The sequence below is a fragment of the Gossypium hirsutum genome, chromosome A07 (genome assembly GCF_007990345.1).
Source record: "Gossypium hirsutum isolate 1008001.06 chromosome A07, Gossypium_hirsutum_v2.1, whole genome shotgun sequence".
NCBI lineage: Eukaryota > Viridiplantae > Streptophyta > Magnoliopsida > Malvales > Malvaceae > Gossypium > Gossypium hirsutum.
In genome coordinates this window covers 94,019,799-94,040,038 of record NC_053430.1, presented here as the reverse complement: position 1 = coordinate 94,040,038, position 20,240 = coordinate 94,019,799, and the positions used below count along the sequence as shown (strand labels likewise).

Here is a 20,240-nt window from a genome sequence, read left to right as displayed (position 1 = left end):
TAACATATAATGATAATTAAACTGAATAAATAAATCTTTATGTTTTTCAAAAAGTTCTTCTATTAATTTTAATTTTCTATTCTTTCATTTTTATCAGTACTTTTAGTAAATCTGACTTTCCAATGTTCTATTAATTCTTTATAAGATTGAAAATCATATTTTTGTTGAGTAATATTTTTTATCATATTTTTGTTGAGTAATATTTTTTCTTCTCTATTTTTCAGATTTTTTATTTCTATTAATAATAGAAGATGATTCTTCTGAAGAAGTTTCTTCTTCTTCATCTGATAAAGTTAAAATTATATTACTATTACCATAATATAAGGGATCTAAATCTGTATCTGATTCTATATTATTATTATTAATAACCTGATCTAATTTATTATTAACTTCTGATAAAATTTCTTTAGATTTGTTGTTCAAATCTAATTCTTTGATATCTCCCATATGATTTACCTTTTCTTCTATATTTCTAACTTTATTATATATTTTATTATAATATATAGAGGTTATATCCATTAAACTATTAAATCCTTTACTAAGGGCCGAAATATTATTTTCTTGTTTAGAATCTATATGCATAATATGATTGCAGGTTTTATCTTTATATAAACAATCTATTTCTTCCATGTTATTTATCTTTGGTACCTAAAACCTTCTGTTATATTATTTTGTCTTAACACACAAAGGCCTAACGAAAATAATTAATGAGTTTATATAAATATATAAACTACCACTAAATTCAATATTTTATTCATAATATATACATTTAGGTTTAGTATTTTATAATTAATTACCATTCTAGCTTTTTCTCTTTTTATTTCAGCATGGTTTCTTACCATAAAAGCTGGACTCGAGTGTGGACTATTAGTTTTTTCTATTAATCCTTTTTCTAGTAATTCTTTGATTTGTATATCAAATTCATCTATATCTTGTTTAGTATAGATCATAGGTTTGATTCTAATTATTTTATTAGGATTCTTTAATTTTATTTCACAATATCTTGGATTATTTTCCCATAATTTTAATGGTTCTTCACTAAAATTATTTTCTAGAATTTTAAACAACCAATGATTTGTTTCTAGTTGTTTAATATGTTCTTTTCTTATTGGTTTAAATCCTTTATCACATATAAATTTATGGTTTTCTATTAAAGGTATTTCTACAGAAGTTTTTTCTGTTGATAATATTACTAGATTTTTATCTATAGAAAATGGTAAATGATGATATAGTTTAAATCCTATTACACCAGTGTGTAAATTAGACTGAATACCACCAATAAGTGCTTTTATTGGGTTTTCAAATCTTTTATCTAATAAAACCGCTATTATGGGTATATCATGTCCTTTCCTGAATAAAGCTCTAATTGTTATCATAATTATACCTAAATGTATATATCTAACTTGAGGATATTTCTTTTTAATTCTCTCAATTTTTTCTTTAGTAAATAATGGGATTTCTGTTAAGCTAGTTATTCTGAAGTTATAAAAGGAGCAGAAAATTTGTTGAAACAACAACAAATTCCAGAGATAAAAGATTTTTATAATCTAGGCCTATCAAGTGAAATTTATAAATAGATTAATGAAATATGGAAAACCCATATTCTAGAACAAAGAGCAAATTTTAGACGAGCTCTTACAAAATTCTCACAATTCTTAGTTGAAAAAACAACTAAAGAAAATGAAGCACATGATTTATTATTAAAAGCTGTTTATACAGAGATTAAAATCAGAAATAAATTATACCCCAAAAGTCTATTTACCAAAACAAGGTGATAAATTAATTTTAGAAACTGATGCATCACAAAATTATTGGGGATGTATTTTAAAAGCTAAAACAGCAAAAAAACGAAGAACTAATAAGATGATTTTTATTACTATTTTTATATCCAAATAAGTAGTCTTATTGGTATTGCTGAAAAAGAGCGATTTTATCAACCATATCAAATTTGGATTATTCAAAGAAAGATTGATAGTCCTTATTTATCAGCAGTCAAAGAAGATAAAAAACACTTGGATGAAATAAAAACGTGGAACTTGGACAACATCCAAGAAGGATAAAGACAAAACAAAGACCACGTGAAAAGTCAAGAAGACTTTCAAGCAGACTTTCAAGATCGACGGTAAATAAAAATTCAAGGCATCCATGTACGGACAAAGATATGACAAGACATCTGACAACAACTAAACTTTAAAATCTTAAACCCTAAATCTAAAAGTCTAGAATTCAAACATTGTGATAAACATTTAAATATTAAACCCCAAAATCATAAATCATGTGCCATGAACTAAAACTAAACCCAAAAATTTAAAAACCAAAAACCATCCATTATAAACATAAACCCTACACCCAAAAAACCTAAACCTACCATAATACTAAATACTAAATATTGAAGAATAAATCTAAAACACCAAACCATAAAAATCAAAACTCTAAATTTTAAACATAAACCCTTAAACATTAAACCAATCCTTAAATCTAAACATCAAGTCCTAACTAAAACATAAAGCCAAAACTCTAAACACTGAAAACACAAACCTTAAATACCAAAAACTAATATATTAAATACTCTACCAAAACCCTAAACCTAAACTCCAAATATTATATTTTAATATTAATCCTAAACCTTAAACTCAAAAATTATTATTCAAAACAAAACCCTAAATCTAAAAACCCAAACTATAAACTCATAAACAATAAATCCTAAATCCCAACACCCTCAACCTTAAAATCACAAACTCTAAATCCAAAATTGTAAATCTTAAATCCAAACACTAGACATAAATATAAAACAATAAATTCTAAATTTAAACCCTAAATACAAAAACATGAACCATAAATTCAACCAAAGCACTAAACCTTAAAGTTACAAACTCATACCCCTAAGTTATACATCATACCACTAATCTTAAACTTAAAACCCTAAATCTTAACCCAACACAAAGTTAAAAACCCTAAACCTAAAATCTATATGATCATAAATCTTAAAACCTAAAATCATAAGACTTAAGCCTTAAAAACCAAAATCTTAAATTCTTCACCTAATAATTGAATGTTAACCCTTAAAATTACATCTTAATCGTAATTTTAACCATAAATCCTAACATAACACTAAACCCTAAATTTTAGAATTTTAAAATCTAAACCTTAAAATCACAAACCTTAAATATCAAAAACCAAAATTTTACATTATTCACCCAATAAAAGAACCTGAAGCCAAAAACCTTATAACCTAACACTAATCTTTAATCTTGATCCAATATTAAACCTTGCATCTTTAAAATCTTAAAACCCTAGATCTTAAATTACAATACCTATCATAAACCCAAACATAAATTTTAAGCCTTAAATTTTAAAATTCTAAACTCTAAAATCTTAAGTCTCAAATCATAAATCTTAGATCTCACCTTACTATTATTGGTTAAACGAGTAAAGTATTATTAAGGAGAATTAATTTAGTGATAATATATATAAAATATTAGTTTGCGCTCTTAAAAATATAAAAATGTTAATAAATGTTTGAACAACTAATTTCTTAAAATCATTTTAATATTATTTAAAATCTTGAATTTTATCCTTAACCGTCCTCAAATAAGAATAAGGAAAATATGTAGTAGGCTATCAATAGAATTTTTAAACTCTACAAATAGGGCTAGGGGTTAATAACCGTGGTATAGTAAAATATTAAAAAAATAGGAGTAAAGACTTTTTTGATCCTCTAACTTTACAAAAAAAAATTATTTAGCCCTCTATTTAATTTTTTTATCAGTTTTAGCCCTTAAACTTGCATTTTTTATCAAATTACCCCAAAATAGATGAAAAAGTTAACATTTGTTAACTTTGCTAATGTAGCATACACGTGGTTTTCTATGCAGATGACACATAAGCATTTAATTAATTTTTAAAAAAATTAAAATTATTTAAGAATATTTTTATTTTTAAAAAAAGTTTTATATTTTTTTTTGAAATTTTAAATTTTAAAAAATTAATTAGATGCTGGAGTGTCATCATGTGACAATCCACATGTATGCAACATCAACAAAGTTAAAAATATTAACTTTTTCAACTTATTTTGAGTGATTAACAAAAAAAAAAGTGAATTTAAGGGTTAAAAAATAAAAAAATTAAATAAAAAGTTAAAATATATTTTTTAAATTTGAGGATTAAAAAATTCATTATACCAACTAAAATTTTTTTAAAAAATTACTTATAAAATAAAAAAAATATTTTCCATATACCAAATATTAACCCATAAAAAATTACCTTTAAAAAAAAAAGGAAAAGAAGGCTACTTAAGGCTCAAGTCTCAAAAAAGAAGTAAAAGTTTGGTTTGCGAGAATGAGCAAGCAAAGCCGAAAGCCCAGCCCACACAACCTGAAAACAATAATAACGAAAGGACAGAGTAAAATTCCAAAAATAGCTGCTGAAACACACGACACCAGATCAATCTCAACAACCCAAATAACCAGAAAGGAAAAAAAAAAATACCATGGCAATTACATCTCATCTGCCAAACCTCAGCTATGTTCCTCTAGACCGTCCTGCCTCTTTCTCACACCTTCCTTGCAACGAATTTCTTCGTATTCAAAGCAACAGAGCTTCAACATCGACCAGCTTCAGTTTGGGCATCCATGTCTCCAGGAAGCAATGTAAACCCATGTTGGTGCGAAGCATGGGTTCTTCATTTGGGTCAAGGCTTGAGGAGAGTGTTAAGAAGACCGTGGCTAGTAACCCAGTTGTTGTATACTCTAAGTCTTGGTGCTCGTGAGTTCAAATATCGATTAATCTCCTGAGTTTCATCTGTTCTTTTTTTTTTTGAAATATTAAATAAATTTGTTGAATTCTTGTGTGAATCGTTTTTTTTTTTAGAGAGATTTGAGTTGGGTTTTTTTTTAATGTTTTCCTTGTTTGCAGGTATTCTTCAGAGGTGAAATCATTGTTCAAGAAACTTGGTGTGGAGCCTTTGGTTATTGAATTGGATGAAATGGGTTAGTCTTTTCTTCAGAATTTTTGCTCTTGTTATGTTTATGCTATAAAATGTGTGTTTCCCCTTAGGTTACTCAATATTACCAAATGTTGTAGAGATACTATAATGACCCTAGACTCTCTCCACATCACTGCATATACCGAGTTTTGGTTGTCACCACTCACCACGCCTACCCTTGCATCAATTACATCAAAGGAAACATATTTCCTTTTTGGCACCTATAGGCCCACCTTTGTTACCCAAAGGTGCACCTACTTTGGTTCATATTGAGGGAGGGCAGTCGGATGATAAAACTTTGAGGGTTGTATCCAAAGAAGACAGTTTTTTTTACCTAAGCATACGCTAGGTGACTTGTGGTGATGTGAGGAGACGTCTGAACCCCGGTCATTAAAGACGCTATTTTGGTTCACCTTGACCTTGTTTTTAATTTTTTGTAACTTCATTGGATTGATCAATGATGATAAAGAGTGCTTTTTGATTTCTTGCTGCATTTGAAATTTCCATACAGTTTAGAAATGCATTTGTCTTAATAAATGTGATTCAGTGAAGATGGCTGGACGTTTCATTTGAAGAGTCCTTGTGAGTGTGCCCTCTTGCTTCTACCTGTTTGGCCTCAGCCAAGTTGACTGGTAACCTGAGGCTGAGATGTTGAATGCAATGAGGATGAATAATGTGAATCTAGAAAATATCAACTTTGAAAGTTTGGTCTATTTTCTACTTAAATTAAGAAACAAATAATGAAGAACGCTAAGGTCTTCCAGAGGCTAAGTTCACCATATAGGTGAAGTTATAATGAAAATTGAGTGTCTTGTAGTTCTTCGTTGTGCTTCTAAAACCCATTGAAATTATGAAAGTCTCAGATTTGTAACCTCTTTGAAATCATAACAGTAAGTAAAAATTGATCACTTATCACCATGTGATACTTTCTCTTGGAAAAAGTGGTTGGAAAGCTGGAAATTGAGTTTATATAACATTTATCTTATTCAAAAGAATGTTGTTTCTGGGTTGTAATTCATGCTTCTATTCTTCAAATTCAACAGAATTTGTGAATGAAGTTTAATATCTCAAATTGGACCACGCAGTCAATTACTTTACATCGTAATATTGATCTTGCTTGTTAAAGAGTTCTATCTTTTTCAGGTGCCCAAGGGCCTCAAGTGCAGAAGTTGCTGGAGCGGCTTACTGGGCAACACACTGTCCCAAATGTTTTTATTGGTAAGTTTCTTGAATTAGCATTTACCTAACAGATATAGAACTCCCTTGACTGTAAAACAGTATGCATGGCTTATTGCTTTTATATGTATAAAGCCCTTACCAGTCCATTTATTATCTTTAATGTTTACTATCCATGAAAGGATGAAGTAGAAGGCTGTCTTGTCAGGTTGTTCTTACCAACAGAACAGAAGTCGGTCATAGCTTAATAAGAAAACCAGTTTGAGCATCATGACTTTGCACTTGGCTTATCTGTTAATGGCTTCTTTTTTTTCCGGTTCAAGTTCTGGTTAAAAGAATCACTTATGAAACAACAGCGCTTTTTTTTGTTATGATTCTAAAAGAAGTTGCAGTGACAGGAAAAATTATCGTGCTCATTGCCTGCTTTGTGATACTTTTGAACTCCAACCTTAGGAACTTTGTTTAAAGTAACCTGTGAAATAACAGTCAGCAATTTTCCTTGGTTATAAAAGTATAACTGATGCTCTAATTCTGTATCTGCTTTGCACAGGGGGTAAACACATCGGTGGCTGTACAGGTATTCATGCTTTTTCTTCTCTTGAATGATACATTCTTTAAAATGAGGCCCTGCTGCGTCTTTTAATAGCCTGGAATTTGTCTAACTGCTAAATGAATTGACATAAATAGATTCCAAAATAAGACGTTAAACTCTAGACATTTCCTAATAATGTCATACACCATTTTATGGTACTCGGAATTTTGTGATTCTTTCATTCCTGCCATCCAGTGGGGAAAAAGAATCTTTCAAGTTTTCTAATCTTTGTCTTTGGTTTTAGTCAAAAGTAAATTCTCTAATCATTGTCTCTTAAAATTGGATGTACAACATGATTCTTGAAGTGACCTTAGAGGTTTTTTTTTTTTTTTTCATTTCTTTCTGTTCGAGTAACTTGGGTTTCTTTGGAGTAAGAGACACTTTGTTGTAGAATTTGAGTGAATAGATCTTCAGCTATTGATGCTTCATGTTCTGCTGCAGATACTGTCAAACTATATCGTAGAGGAGAACTGGAACCTTTGCTGTCAGAAGCTACCGCTAAAAGTAAGGAAAACTAGCTCATTTGATATGATCCTGTGGCAAACTTCAGATCCTATTACAAGGCTCGCCATTTTCCTTCTCTTTAAGCAGATATGTTCCATTCTATTATATTTATTTACTTCAGAACCCCATAAGTTAATTGTTTAAAATCTCCTTATTCAAACTAGATGCTAAAAGTATGAAACCGTTGCATGTTATCCCATGTGAACCATGTTTGATAATATGACCAAATTCTTAACCGGTAGGATTTAGTGATTCATGAGTTCCTGGAAAAGAAGAAATGAATCGAAAATAATGTTGCAGACTGCAGTTTACAAGTACTTGGTAGCATTGTTAAGGTACTGTTTTAATTGTAAATGGTTACTTTTAGAATTTATTGTGCTAAAAGATTTAATTAGTTTTTTCCTCCTTTCTTAAGAAAAGAATTGATGGGTTCTTCTCTTCTGATGACAGATAAAAATGTTTTAGGTTAGGATTTTCCGAACGTAGAAAGATAATACATGATCATTGCCTTGTAGGATAGAAACCGGGGAAGGTTTAAAGGTCGAGGATGCCGTGATTTTATGTGCCTGTATTTCATGTAGAATGGGTTTTAAATGTTCTGTTTGGATGTTACCAATGGAAAACTTGGTGCTAGTGGGCTTGTTTTCCATTATTGTCATCGTCTATATTTACCTCAAATGCCTCAATGTTACACATTGTCCACCAAAATTAGGCATGGAAATAGTATCAAATGAAATTTCTCACACATCCTTATTGAAATCCCCAGTTCCTGCAAGCACACTTGAAGAAACAGTTCATAAAGCAAATGTGAATAAATGAATTGAGCGTTCGATATATAGTTCATGATAAAATTTATTTATGTTTGATTGTTTGTTTCTTTGTTATTTATGAAAATTGTTCGTGGTATGTTCAATTATATGTTTACACAAGTTCGAACCTTGAATGCGACATTGTTGGGAGGGTCAATCATGAACTTTGAAAAAAATTAATCTCTATGGATCATACAATGGACATGAAAAATACTTTGATTTCTCAAAAAAATATTAACTAATAATTTCATACAAAAAAGAAATTCTTATTAAACATGAATGGATCACAAATAAACTAATTGAACGAACATGAATAAAAATTTGATTGTTCAAGCGGAATTCATTTATAGCCTTAATATCAATCGTCCCAAGCTTAATTTTGTCACAATAATAATCAAACTTGCATAAAAAAAGAGTTTATCAGCTTCAACAAGCAAAAGAAAGCCAAAAAAAAAAAAAGTGGCTTATATATAGCCATACAAATAGAATATAATACTAGGAATTTAAGCATTTTCTGTGTGTGGTGAATATGCAAGAAACCTTTGTCTTTTCTCTGTGTAATTTTGCAGCAGTCGATCATGATCCGGAAGGTTGTTTTTTATCACAGGATGGGCCCTGAAATTCTGAATCCATGCATGCAATCGAGGGAAGGTCTCTGCGTCCAATATTTTGACATCAACTATTTCTTCAATGACTCCAAAATAGGTCATCCACCCCATGGCCAAATCTAACATCCCTATTTCTTCACCACCAAAATATTTCTTCTCCCCAAGCACTTGTTCTTCATACTACTTTAGTAACTCCTTTGCTTCCTTTACTGCCTTCTTGTGTTCCTCCCCAACCCCAAAGAAGAATGTTATGAATGGAGCTACCTGCAATTTTTCATTTGAAATTCACATTATCAACTGTACAAGCATGAATAATAACATAAACCCGGATTTTAATTCAGTTGATTTATGCAGTTAAATTAATTTACCTTATCCTTGTTGTCGAGGAAGTTGATCCAGAACCGTACCATAGCCCTTTCATAAGGATCCTTAGGAAGCAAAGGATGCTGCTGAGGCCATGTCTCCTCGATGTATTCGAGAATAACAGCCGATTCTGCAATTGCTTTCCCATTATGAACAAGAACTGGGATCTTCTTATGAACTGGGTTATATTTCAATAGCATCTCACTCTTGTTTAATAAATCTTCATCTATGTATTCGTACTCCACACTCTTCAGTCCCAGAGCCCATTGTACCCTCAATCCATATGGACTCGACCAAGACCCTAAAACCTTCAATTCTCCCATTTTCAATTGATTTTTTACTCTTGTATGTTTTTGCTTCCCTGCCATGGCAATGTTCGCATATGTATAGACTTTTGGTCCAAGTTTTTGGCTTGAAAATTTCTTAGATGACCAAAGACTTTCTAAGATATGACATTTCCCTACGTAACAAAGACTAGTCAATGCTGCAACTTCGCTGAAGCTTCCATGAAAATGGGCTATAACTCAGAATTTAGCACTGTTAATATTCTAAATAGGTCCATCCTGGTTCTGGTCCTGGTCGAAATAAAGGGTCCAAAATATTTTGGTTAGGGTCTAAAAAACGAGACCCAAAAAGACAATTGGGCAACTCAGAGACAACAACTGGTGAGCGTGGCAGTTTATTGATCACATCTCTCCAAGAAACGCCAGTGTTTAACTGTAAGAAATGAATGTAACGAACCAAACCAACAGAACTCCCCCCAAGTTCCAGGTTGCTGTCTGGCCATGGCTTCCATGGCACAATTTTGTTACATTATTGGCCCCTCAAACCTTAGACAAAAGTATAGTAGTTTCAGATTTTGCTTCCAAAACCCCGTTTATAGAAAGAATGCACTGTCTAATATAAGTACAAGATTTCATGCAAAGCCATCATCAGTCTCAGTCTCCCCTACCATCGTTTGCTCAGCTGCTAATAAGCCTTCTTCCTCCTCACAAGTTAGGTATTCTTCTTCTCAGTTCTCTCTCATTAATTGTATTTCTTTTTAATTTCTTCTGATTTTGTACTCATATTTATGGGTTTTGGAGATTCTTCTTCGAAATCCGTTGAGAGAATTTTGATGCAAATTTTTTTTCTTCAATTGAATCTGAGAATATTAGACTTTTGGAGCTTAAGATGTTACTGAAAATGGGGTGTTAGGGAGGGAGAGGAGGATATGGAACAAGGGAATGTTGAAGATTATTTTCTAATAAGGAGTAGGGATAGGGGTTGTCTAAGGATCTAACTCGAGACTAGTGTAAATTGAGGTCTTGAACACGAGTCTTTTGTCACATGTTGATGATTATTAAGATGAGATTGATTTTAGCTTTTGCATTGATGTCTGATAAGACTTTATGATAGCTTGGTTTTACACATTTCTTCCTAAAATGAGTTGGTGAGTCCAATGGATTTAGATGCACCATGATGGAGTTTCAGTGGCTAATTTTTTACTTGATTTCTTTTTATTGAATGCTTTTAATTTTATTTTTCAAGTGAGGCTTGTTAATAACTGTACGTGTTCTCAGTTCTTCAGCCAAGATAAGGAGTGAAGTTCTGTCTCCCTTTCGGTCTGTGCGTATGTTCTTTTACCTCGCATTCATTGCGAGTGGTTCCTTGGGAGGATTAATAGCCACCACGCAGTTAATTGCTTCTCTAACCAATCCTGCAAGATCATCCGAAGTTCCCGATATTTTAACAGGTCTTGGCATAGACATTGGAGCAGTATCTATCTTTGCATTTCTGTATTTCAGGGAGAACACTGCTAAGAATGCGCAACTAGCCAGACTCTCAAGAGAAGAAAGCCTTTCCAATCTTAAGCTCCGAGTGAATCAAAATAAGATCATTTCAGTTAGCAGTTTGAGAGGAATTGCTCGTCTTGTAATATGTTTTGGCCCTGCATCGTTTATCCTAGAGTCATTTAAACTTAGTGAGCCATTCACTGAGAGTCTTCTCGAAAGAGGAGTGCTGGTGGTTCCTTTCGCTACAGATGGAAACTCACCTAGTCTCGACTTTGATGAGAGTGAAGACATGAAAGAGATCACTGAGAAAAGAAAGAGGCTTTGGCAACTGGCCCCGGTTTATGTTTCTGAGTGGACCGAGTAAGATTCCGAGCAAAGCAATGATCATTTTATTTGGCAGTTTTCATGTTCTCTCTGTCTTATCTGATATATCTTTGTTTGAACTTTATATACAGGTGGTTGGATGAACAAAAGAAACTGGCTGGCATTTCCCCTGAATCTCCTGTGTAAGGATTCCTCCCCCTTACCATCTTTTTCTCATTCGTAAATCCTGGAATATAAAGAGACATGCCTTCTTAGACCTTACAAATGAATACTTCTTCACTTATGACCTTACTTTTAGGTGTTTATCAATCATTTCCCTTGCACCTCTAGACAACCTTGGAAACGAGCAAACTATAAACTTGAACTGATAACTACAGAACAAATGCTTAGAAAATCGTCAATAGAAATCCCCATGTTAGTGAAATTTACTTATGTGGTGTTCATTATATAGTTATTTATCTCTGCGCTTGGATGGTCGTGTACGTGGAAGTGGTGTTGGTTACCCTCCTTGGAATGCTCTTGTTGCTCAGTTGCCACCGGTAAAGGGACTATGGTCAGGTCTTCTTGATGGAATGGATGGCAGAGTTCTTTGAAGGAAGGTTAGTTTACCTTTCTATATGTTTATAGGTTTTCACATTAAGTTGCAGTATGTACTAATTTATTCTTTATTTTACATATATATATGTTTCATATTATAATCAAATGCTGTAAAGAGTATTCGGGTTTATTTTCTTGTTTAGAAATGAAGTTTTCATCTACATGGAATGAGATGGTGAAACAATGCCAGGGTAAGGGAATATAAGAAGGGGACATTATGGATTCTTGTTCCTAAAACAATGAAATATTGTGCAGTATAATCTGAATGTTATCATTTCTGCCTCCTTTAATTACTGAGTTTAGTTGTAACAACGCCTATCATCACCAGGACCGGTTTTCTTCTTGTAAAACTATGCAAAACAGAAGGAAACAAGAGGTTATGTATTTCTGAATGTTACATTTTTCCTATGTCCAACAACAAAATGAAAAAACAGGAATTTGCTTCAAGCTGAATACATACACATATATATGGTCTCATCTTATGTTGCTGCTCATGTTCTATTGCAGATCTTACAGGGTTCTGCCCTATCTGTATCCCAAAACAACATTATTTATCTACAGATACATACTTTTTAATCTTGTCGTCTATGATACCTCGATTCAGTTATCATTCTGTCGGAAGCAATCAGAATGAGAAACCAAGAGGAACCAATACTGTATGCAGTAACTTGTTGGTAGCTATGGTAACATCATGTTATGTCGTGAATGAACCTTTTTGCTAAATGATTCATGTATATGGAAGTAGAAGGTCTTTTGTTTCGAAATCTTAATTGATCTCAAAAAACAGTTATGCCCTTCGGAGGAAGCTCGGCTGTTAAGATGATAAAAACGAGTCTGACAGGGGGTTTTTATCAATTTTATGCATAAAACGTCGACCCGAACAGGAATTATATTTTTCAAACATTGTTTAGCATCAAAGGTACACTCAAAATGAGTCTGGAAGGTGCTCTATTCTTTTACACTTGTAGCACAATTGGATCCAGACACTGTTTTGAACTGCAACAAAAAACAGTATAACACCGAAAGAACCTTTCAGGGTTTTATCAGATGATCACCAATTTTGTCACTGATGTGTTGAAACATAACATAGGAAAGTAAGGCATTAATAAATGAGAGAAATAAAGAGAAAGATGATAGTATTGTACACGTCGTTTTTGGTAGAAACAAGCTCAAAGCCAGATAGAGGGGGAAGACGATATATATATTAGCCATAGGATCATTGAAACCCAAAATTATTACAAAATGAAACAGTGACTCATTTAACTTCTTCAATCTCATCCAATGCGTAGTTGTTGGTAGATACATTGGCGTAATTAACTTTGTTGAATCGAACCACAACTGGGTACCGAGTCTTGGGATCCTGCACCAAATGGAAACAAAATTAGATCCATAGTTCCTTCATACATGCATGCATGCATGCAAATGGAGCTGGAAGAAGAAAGAGAGAAAGAGTGACCTGGTCAACTGTAACAACTGATCCATAGCTGTTGTACCAGTAGGACTCCCTCCTAAGAATCTTCACCTATCATATCGAACATCATTTCATCAAACTTTTTGTTCATAGTAACAATTTTGATTCCCTGTTTAATGATCAAAGCTTAACAGAGAGTGATTTATGTTTACTTATTTTCCCTACATCATCTCTGCAGATATATTCTACATGTGAGGGAGCTAACCTTGGTGCCTCTTTTTGGTCCTATTGGTGGTGGCTTAGGCTTAGGAGCTTCACCCCCTTCAGGTGGTGCAGTGGTGGTTGCTGGGGTTGGAGAGGGTGGTGGTGGTGAAGCCTCCTCATCAGCTGCCCTCACAACAAGCCTTGAGGTGTTGTTGGTCTTGGATGGGAAAAACACCATGTTGTTGTTGTTGGTCTTAGAAGTCCCTGCAGAAACATTGGGTGTTAGCAAGAAACCTGAAGCAGCCGATGCCATGTTGCAGCAGCTAACCATGTCTCCACGCTCTGATCTTTTCTGTGTCTGTAACAAAGGGATAGTGTGGCAGAAAAATTGTGGAAGGGAAATTTGGATTTTCCCAGGATTATCTCATCTTGAGAAAGTGGACTAAATCGTTTCCTCCACTAGGGAGCTGCCACCTATGCACCATATCTCTTTTGCTTGTACATTGTCTTTAGAAGTCATCCTCACAATCTGATAAATACTTGATGAACAAAAAAAAAATGATAAACAAATTAACATTTGATAAAATTATGCAAATCTTCATTGTTCTGAATGATATATTTGAATATTTAGTCTTTTTTTTTAAAAAATTTTTAAACCACTATTTCATTAATTTAACTGACACATCAGCAAAGAGAAACAATACTAATTTTTTCTTTTATTTTGAGGTGATTTGATAAAAAGTACAAATTTAAAAACTAAAAATATGAAAAATTAAATAAAAAACTAAAATATTTTTTTTAAGTTGAACAGTTGAATAAATTATTATACTTTTTATTTATTATTTCTGGAATTTCAAAAGTTAAATATTGAAATCAATAGCCATTGGTATGTGGGTTTAATTTTGAATTATGTGGATGCATAACTGAAAATAAGGTGACCTAACATTTTAGGATTATCATGTTATATAATATATTTTACACCATAAAAAATGATATTAAAAAAATTAAAAGTAAAAAAAAAATTAAAATTTAAAGGTTTAAATAAAAATATTATACAAAAAATAATTTATGTAAAAGAAATTAAATTAATTTAAAAGACGGGTGTAATTTAAGTTTTAATATTCAAAGTCCGAATCAATTTAGTTTATAATATATATGATGTGATTTATATGACATGAAAAATACAAATAAATGCCTTAATGTACTAAGTTGTGTGTGTTTTGATTTAACAAAATATTTTTTTATATATATAATGGTAGTAAAATATATATTAAACAAAAATAATTATATTTTAATATATATATTCTTAAATTAGTTTGGTTTAATTATTTATGTTGACTTAGACAAAATTTAAAACTCACATTTTGGATCAAGTTGGGCTTAACAATTATAAATGATATTAATACAATAGATAAGGTAGGCTCGTACCAATCCGACTTGGCTCATAAACACTTCTAAATGAGGTAAATCCAAAAAAACTCTTTTATTCTCTCAAATTTAGGTTGTGTTTATCATTTTTTAAAGCCAAAATATTTGGTACACTCTAGATGAAGTTTTTAGACTCTACAAATAATGTTAGGGATTAACAAGTGTCCCGTAAGGATATAATAAAATATTTAAAAATAGATATTAAAAAAAAAAGAAACACATGTCAATTTTTTAAGGTTGATTGTGAAATAATAAAAAAATATATTACCAGCGTATCAAATACTCACCCTTTTTGAAATAGTACTTTTTAAAGTATAAACAATGTTAAATAATGTCAATTTTACCTCGTTATGGGTGATTTATTCGAGGACGTAAAAATGGAAAGCGAAACTGAGCTCATGATTGTAGGAGTGATAGGCAACCTCTAATTTTGACTTTATTTGGTGGCGTTGCCCTGCACATCTCCCAGTATAATGTTGCCAATTCGGTAGACCCCCAACTAAGTTCGCCAGCTACTTTAAAATCAACGAGTTTCAACAGCCACCTCAGATTATGAGGTTTCCTGATAAGTTCGGTATCAAATAACCTCAAATCATTTTAATGATGTATGCCCGAGCATATCGTATTCTTTTTACTTCAGTCGAATCATTCCCTGACTCCGGGAATGTGTCTCGTAACCAGTCCATCTCGACCTAACCTCCGTAAATATTATCTAGAATCTCACCTAAAAGATTTAGCATATGGCTCCCAAATTAGCAGATTGAACGAACCCAGTGAGTACGGATCCATCAACTTGCAATCCTAATTGTAATTGCAAGTCCTCCAAAGTGATTGTACACTCTCCTCATGGAAGATGGAATGTGTGCGTCTCGGGTTTCCACCTCTCTATTAATGTACTGATGAGTTCCGGGTCCAACTTGTACCCCCGGCCTATATTGGTCATGTGTCAAAAACCCGCTTCCCTCAAGTAATTTTCTATCAACGGTGATGGAGGATTAGTCATATTACGAATATAAAATTGTAACACCCGATCTACAGACTATTATAAAAAATTATAAAATTAAAATTAATTAAAATTACATAAACGAAAAAATATTAAATAATATTAAAAAATTAAAATTAACCCTTACCATTTTCATTTATTTAACGGAAATATGTTTATGATCAAGACAAATTAATTCCCCGGCCATTGATAAAACGATCAAATATTTTTGCAATTATAAAAAAATTAATACTAATTTAGAAAAAAAATTAAAGGAAATAATAAATTTAAGAGAACTTTGAGAAATTTAGGGCGAAATTTGAGAGATTTTTTGAGAAATCTGGAAGAAATGTTGTGTGAAAAAAATAGGAGGGGGTTTATATATATATTACTGTTGGACCCCCCAACGGTCAAAATTTTAATTGATTGTTGGAGAAAAAAACACGAGCTAAAATGTGTCCTTGAGGGAGCGATTTTGTCACGTCAGCGCGTTTTGTGCTGGCATGGCAAAACCGCTCCATCGAGGGCGTGATTTGCTGAAATTTCCACCTACAACACTCCTACGTGGACGCGTTTTGTAGTTTTAAGCCCATTCTGGTAAATAATGAAAAAAATGGCCCATTTCTGTAAACAAAGTTAGAAATAAAATGGTCTATATATATAATGGTAGTAAAATATAGATTAAACAAAAAAAGTTATATTTTAATATATATATATTCCTAAATTAGTTTGGTTTAATCATTTACGAATATAAGTTGACTTAAACAAAATTTAAAATCCATATTTTAAATCAAGTTGGGATTAGCAATCATAAATGGTATTAATACAATAGATAAGGTAGGCTCGTACTAATCTGACTTGTCTCATAAACACCTCTAAAGGAAGTAAACCCAAAAAACTCTTTTATTCTCTCAAATTTAGGTTGTGTTTATCACTTTTTAAAGGGAAAATATTTGGTACACTATTGAGGAAGTTTTTAGACTCTGCAAATAATGTTAGGAATTAATAAGTGTCCCGTAAGGATATAATGAAATATTTAAAAATAGAAATTAAAAAAAAAAGAACACATGTCAATTTTTTAAGATTAATTGTGAAAAAAAAATATATTACCAGCGTACCAAATACTCAACCTTTTTGAAATAGTACTTTTTAAAGTATAAACAATGTTAAACATATAATTTTTAAATTCAAAAGTGTTTTTTTTAATATGTCAAAAAAACCCTTAAAAATGCAAAAAAAATCAATTAAACTGTTAAATTAAATTTGTACCCAATTAATGCTTCGTTTGGGGCAGCGGTGCGGTGCATTTAGCTTACTTTTTGTCTCACGCTATAGTATCGCTACAGTATCTAATCTCACCGCCACCGCTATTTTTACACTAACCGCAGGTAAACGTACCGCCCATCTAAACTCACCTTAAGTCTCCATCGTAACTAAAATAATAAATTAAACCTCTCTATTAACGATGCTTATCATTGACCACATTAACTATTAAAATAAATAGACAAATCAATCAAATATTAACACTTGATAAATTTTAGTTTAATCTAATTTTTTATTAAAAAATTAAAAAAATCGTAAAATGTTATAAAAAATATAAAAAAATATTAAAATTGATATAAATTTATTAAAATTATAAATATTATAAAAATATAAAAAATTAATAAATTATTGAAAAAAATTATAAAATTAATTAAACTTAATTAAAATATTTAAACTATTAGGTAAACAATGGAAAGTTTTCATTCCCAAAAAATTTAAAAAAAAATAATATAACGGGAAGTTAAAAAAAAAAAAAAAGAAGCAAGCCTAGGAATAGGATCTTGGACTTGGTGTTTTATAGTGCGCCCCATCTCACGCGCCATTTAGGCGCCAAAACTTTCAGTTTCTTTTTCAGTTTTTTTCCTCTCAAACAACGGTCATAGTTCCTCACTAATTTCAGTTCCCCGATCTAAATCTTCATTCAAACAAAAGCTAGGGTTTTTTATTTTACCCCATCCAAGAAATCTAATAACAAATGGGAGAATTTGGATCAAAATGAAGAGAAGATATCAGGATATTGACCCCGAAGATCCATCTCCAATACCAATTTCATCTACTGCAGCTCTCCCCAAAGTTAGGAGCCCCGTAAACCTACCCGATTCGCTACCAAATCGAGGTTTTCTCTTACTCCCTTCTTTTCCTTTCCAGTTATTCATTTATTAAACGTAATTGAGTTTAATTTGAACTTCGCTGGCTCTATCTCTTTAAATCCGAGCACGCCCTGTTTAATTCTCTTTCAGTTGTTTGTTTTGCCTAATTTTATGGCATTTATTTAGATTAGCTGCTTGTTTCCTTTTTTACTTCTACCTGTTTAATTCTCTTCATATGCAGCTGATGGCCCTAAAACTTCTGAGTTTGCCTTTTTCAAGAAACTGAAGAAAGATGCGGGCCAAAGATTTGATTCACATTCAATGCAGAGGATCAAAAACCAACCACACAAATGGAATTCCGGCGAATGTTGTAGAGCAGTAGGTTGGTTTAAATCAGATATTGTCCTCACTTTAACAGAAATTGATTGATATCGCCTTCATTTTGTTCAGTACATTTAATTCCTAGTTTCTGTCTTAACGATGCAATTATGATATTTTCTTCTTTACTGGGCAGAGCGGACCAGAACAGTTAGGAACATCTCTAAGTCCTCAAAGGGGACCAAAATTACTATAAATCGTCCGTTGCCTGCCGGAAAGGCTAGCTCTAAGGAGTTGGGATCACGGTTTTCCGTTGAAAAAGTTAACTCTAAGGACTCAAGATCACCGTTGCCCGTTAACAATGTGACACTTATTAACTTTGATTCATTCCCCTCGCCAGTCGACAGAGCAGTAAATAACTCAGGTGTGCACTGTAAAGCAAATTATTTGGTTCTTGTTTGTACTCTTGCTTCACTGATTGCTATCTTTACCTTTAAACCACTGCTATGTAGTTGTGCTTCAATAGGTATCATTTCGACTTGTCATTTGTACCTCTTTATGTCTGAGTTTGTATTTTCAGTTTATTAATGTAAATATATTAATCTATGGCATAAAAGTTTTGTTCCTGGTACAACTGTAAAGTTGCCAACCTTTTTTTTGAAACTCTTTAGTTAAATTTCTCATGTCCGGTCCCCAAAGAAGCCAAAGTTATGAAGTTTTTTCTTGCAAGTAACCACTGTTCTTGTTTTTTTTAGCAGAGGTCAAATTAAAGAATGCCTTTTCAGCCGTTGAGCCTATATTTAGCATAGAAGATTGGTTAAAGCATCATAGTGACAACAAGAAACCAGGAGGTAGATATCCTGTTGTCAATATTTTTATTCTCTGTTTCGAAAGTAAAGGAGGTAAAGAGGGGAAAATGGATGTAGGGAAATGCCGTATACTGGTTTCACCTTGGTCTTCCAAGCTATATATAGAAAAAAAAGGGATGAAATCATCATCTGCTATCTGAAAGAATATTAGTCATTGGCTAAATCTGAGAATATTTAAGTCATTTCATGAAATAAAATTAGATAATTTCAACTTTCAGGGTCCTATGCTGATGAAGCAGAATTATTTTCTAGAAAGAGAGAGAAACTGCTGCAGTGGGCTCATAACTCATTTCCAGAGATAGAGGAACTCGGTTCCAAGGGGTTAGACTTGTCATGATCAGACGTTAATTTCATTTTCTCAATTCATATCATGCACTGACTGTAGCGACCTAAAAATTCGGCACGGGCGCTAGTTGAAATGATTATTGAAAAATTAAAGTTTCAAATTTTATTTACAAAAGAGGAGTCGCCACCGATCTTTTTTAGGTGTGATCGGACACCAAATAAAATCCTTTTTTAGAAGAATTTTTTTAAACTTTTCTAAAAAAGAGACAATTTTAGGTCCACGTCAAAATCCAGAGAAAATTAGGGTCCGGGAGTCGGTTACGCGCGAGGAAGGTATTAGCACCCTCGCGACGCCCAAAATTGGTATCTCGTTAAACGCATGTTGTCTTAATTTTCAAAAATACGAGTTCCATTTAATATTTAGTCGTGATCCGATTGAAATACGAGAACCCCTTTTTTTTTAAAAAAAAACACGAGAATTTTGAAGCGCAGTATTTCTTTTTAAAACGAAAGTTTTTTTTTAAAATACGAGAATTTTTGAAAACACGAGAATTTGTAAACACGAAAATTTTAGAAACACGAAAATTTTTAGAAAAAACGAAATTTTCTTAAAACACGACATTTTTTCTGAAACACGGGAATTTTTAAAACAGGGAAATTTAGAAACACGAAAATTTTAAAACACGACATTTTTGAAACACGATTTAAAAAACAAAAATTGAAATGCGAGAATATTTGAAACACGAATTTTTTTAAACGCGAGAATTTTTGAAAACATGGAAACTTTGAAACACTGGAGTTTTGAAAACACGAGAATTTGTGAAACACGAAAATTTGTGAAAACACGTAAATTTTTTTTTAAACACGAAAATTTTTGAA

At 32.0% G+C, this 20,240-nt stretch overlaps 4 protein-coding genes and 1 pseudogene across 7 annotated transcripts; 3 read left to right on the top strand and 2 right to left on the bottom strand.

The window, feature by feature from the left end:
- Positions 1-4,376: 4,376 nt before the first annotated feature.
- On the top strand, positions 4,377-8,532 carry LOC107955407 (monothiol glutaredoxin-S10). Its single transcript, XM_041116733.1, has 5 exons — positions 4,377-4,764; positions 4,915-4,988; positions 6,128-6,202; positions 6,711-6,737; positions 7,194-8,532. Exons 1-5 carry the CDS (start codon positions 4,490-4,492, stop codon positions 7,268-7,270), a joined length of 528 nt encoding a protein of 175 aa, XP_040972667.1. The 5' UTR covers positions 4,377-4,489; the 3' UTR covers positions 7,271-8,532.
- On the bottom strand, positions 8,391-9,539 carry LOC121231851 (glutathione transferase GST 23-like; annotated as a pseudogene).
- Positions 9,540-9,638: 99 nt separating this feature from the next.
- Positions 9,639-13,958, top strand: LOC107955405 (protein LOW PSII ACCUMULATION 1, chloroplastic). Of its 3 annotated transcripts, none has more exons than XM_041116732.1 (5): positions 9,639-10,036; positions 10,599-11,171; positions 11,267-11,317; positions 11,587-11,734; positions 13,382-13,958. In XM_041116732.1, exons 1-4 carry the CDS (start codon positions 9,822-9,824, stop codon positions 11,726-11,728), a joined length of 981 nt encoding a protein of 326 aa, XP_040972666.1. In that variant the 5' UTR covers positions 9,639-9,821; the 3' UTR covers positions 11,729-11,734; positions 13,382-13,958. The 3 variants fall into 3 exon arrangements, with proteins under 3 accessions (XP_040972666.1, XP_040972665.1, XP_040972664.1); XM_041116731.1 differs by lacking the exon at positions 13,382-13,958 and adding an exon at positions 12,240-12,496; XM_041116730.1 differs by lacking the exon at positions 13,382-13,958 and adding an exon at positions 11,876-12,179.
- LOC121231852 (photosystem I reaction center subunit IV A, chloroplastic) lies at positions 12,820-13,947 on the bottom strand. Its single transcript, XM_041116734.1, has 3 exons — positions 13,409-13,947; positions 13,189-13,254; positions 12,820-13,092 (listed from the first exon to the last, which is right to left on the bottom strand). Exons 1-3 carry the CDS (start codon positions 13,676-13,678, stop codon positions 12,988-12,990), a joined length of 441 nt encoding a protein of 146 aa, XP_040972668.1. The 5' UTR covers positions 13,679-13,947; the 3' UTR covers positions 12,820-12,987.
- A 3,664-nt stretch (positions 13,959-17,622) lies between the features above and the next one.
- LOC121231850 (uncharacterized) lies at positions 17,623-19,550 on the top strand. Of its 2 annotated transcripts, XM_041116729.1 has the most exons (5): positions 17,623-17,915; positions 18,131-18,271; positions 18,404-18,631; positions 18,966-19,058; positions 19,295-19,550. In XM_041116729.1, exons 1-5 carry the CDS (start codon positions 17,795-17,797, stop codon positions 19,411-19,413), a joined length of 702 nt encoding a protein of 233 aa, XP_040972663.1. In that variant the 5' UTR covers positions 17,623-17,794; the 3' UTR covers positions 19,414-19,550. The 2 variants fall into 2 exon arrangements, with proteins under 2 accessions (XP_040972663.1, XP_040972662.1); XM_041116728.1 differs by lacking the exon at positions 19,295-19,550 and having other exon boundaries at positions 18,966-19,238.
- The last annotated feature ends 690 nt before the right edge of the window (positions 19,551-20,240 follow it).

Excerpts from the sequence above, each read along its gene's own strand:
- LOC107955407 (XM_041116733.1), top strand. The coding sequence starts at position 4,490 with ATGGCAATTACATCTCATCTGCCAAACCTCAGCTATGTTCCTCTAGAC. Across the intron at positions 4,765-4,914 it reads TACTCTAAGTCTTGGTGCTC|GTATTCTTCAGAGGTGAAAT; the intron begins GTGAGTTCAAAT and ends CCTTGTTTGCAG. Across the intron at positions 4,989-6,127 it reads TATTGAATTGGATGAAATGG|GTGCCCAAGGGCCTCAAGTG; the intron begins GTTAGTCTTTTC and ends TATCTTTTTCAG.
- LOC107955405 (XM_041116732.1), top strand. The coding sequence starts at position 9,822 with ATGGCTTCCATGGCACAATTTTGTTACATTATTGGCCCCTCAAACCTT. Across the intron at positions 11,172-11,266 it reads TATGTTTCTGAGTGGACCGA|GTGGTTGGATGAACAAAAGA; the intron begins GTAAGATTCCGA and ends CTTTATATACAG. Across the intron at positions 11,318-11,586 it reads ATTTCCCCTGAATCTCCTGT|TTATTTATCTCTGCGCTTGG; the intron begins GTAAGGATTCCT and ends TTCATTATATAG.
- LOC121231852 (XM_041116734.1), bottom strand. The coding sequence starts at position 13,678 with ATGGTTAGCTGCTGCAACATGGCATCGGCTGCTTCAGGTTTCTTGCTA. Across the intron at positions 13,255-13,408 it reads GACCAAAAAGAGGCACCAAG|GTGAAGATTCTTAGGAGGGA; the intron begins GTTAGCTCCCTC and ends TCGATATGATAG. Across the intron at positions 13,093-13,188 it reads CAGTTGTTACAGTTGACCAG|GATCCCAAGACTCGGTACCC; the intron begins GTCACTCTTTCT and ends CATTTGGTGCAG.
- LOC121231850 (XM_041116728.1), top strand. The coding sequence starts at position 17,795 with ATGAAGAGAAGATATCAGGATATTGACCCCGAAGATCCATCTCCAATA. Across the intron at positions 18,272-18,403 it reads CGAATGTTGTAGAGCAGTAG|AGCGGACCAGAACAGTTAGG; the intron begins GTTGGTTTAAAT and ends TTTACTGGGCAG. Across the intron at positions 18,632-18,965 it reads CAGAGCAGTAAATAACTCAG|AGGTCAAATTAAAGAATGCC; the intron begins GTGTGCACTGTA and ends TTTTTTTAGCAG.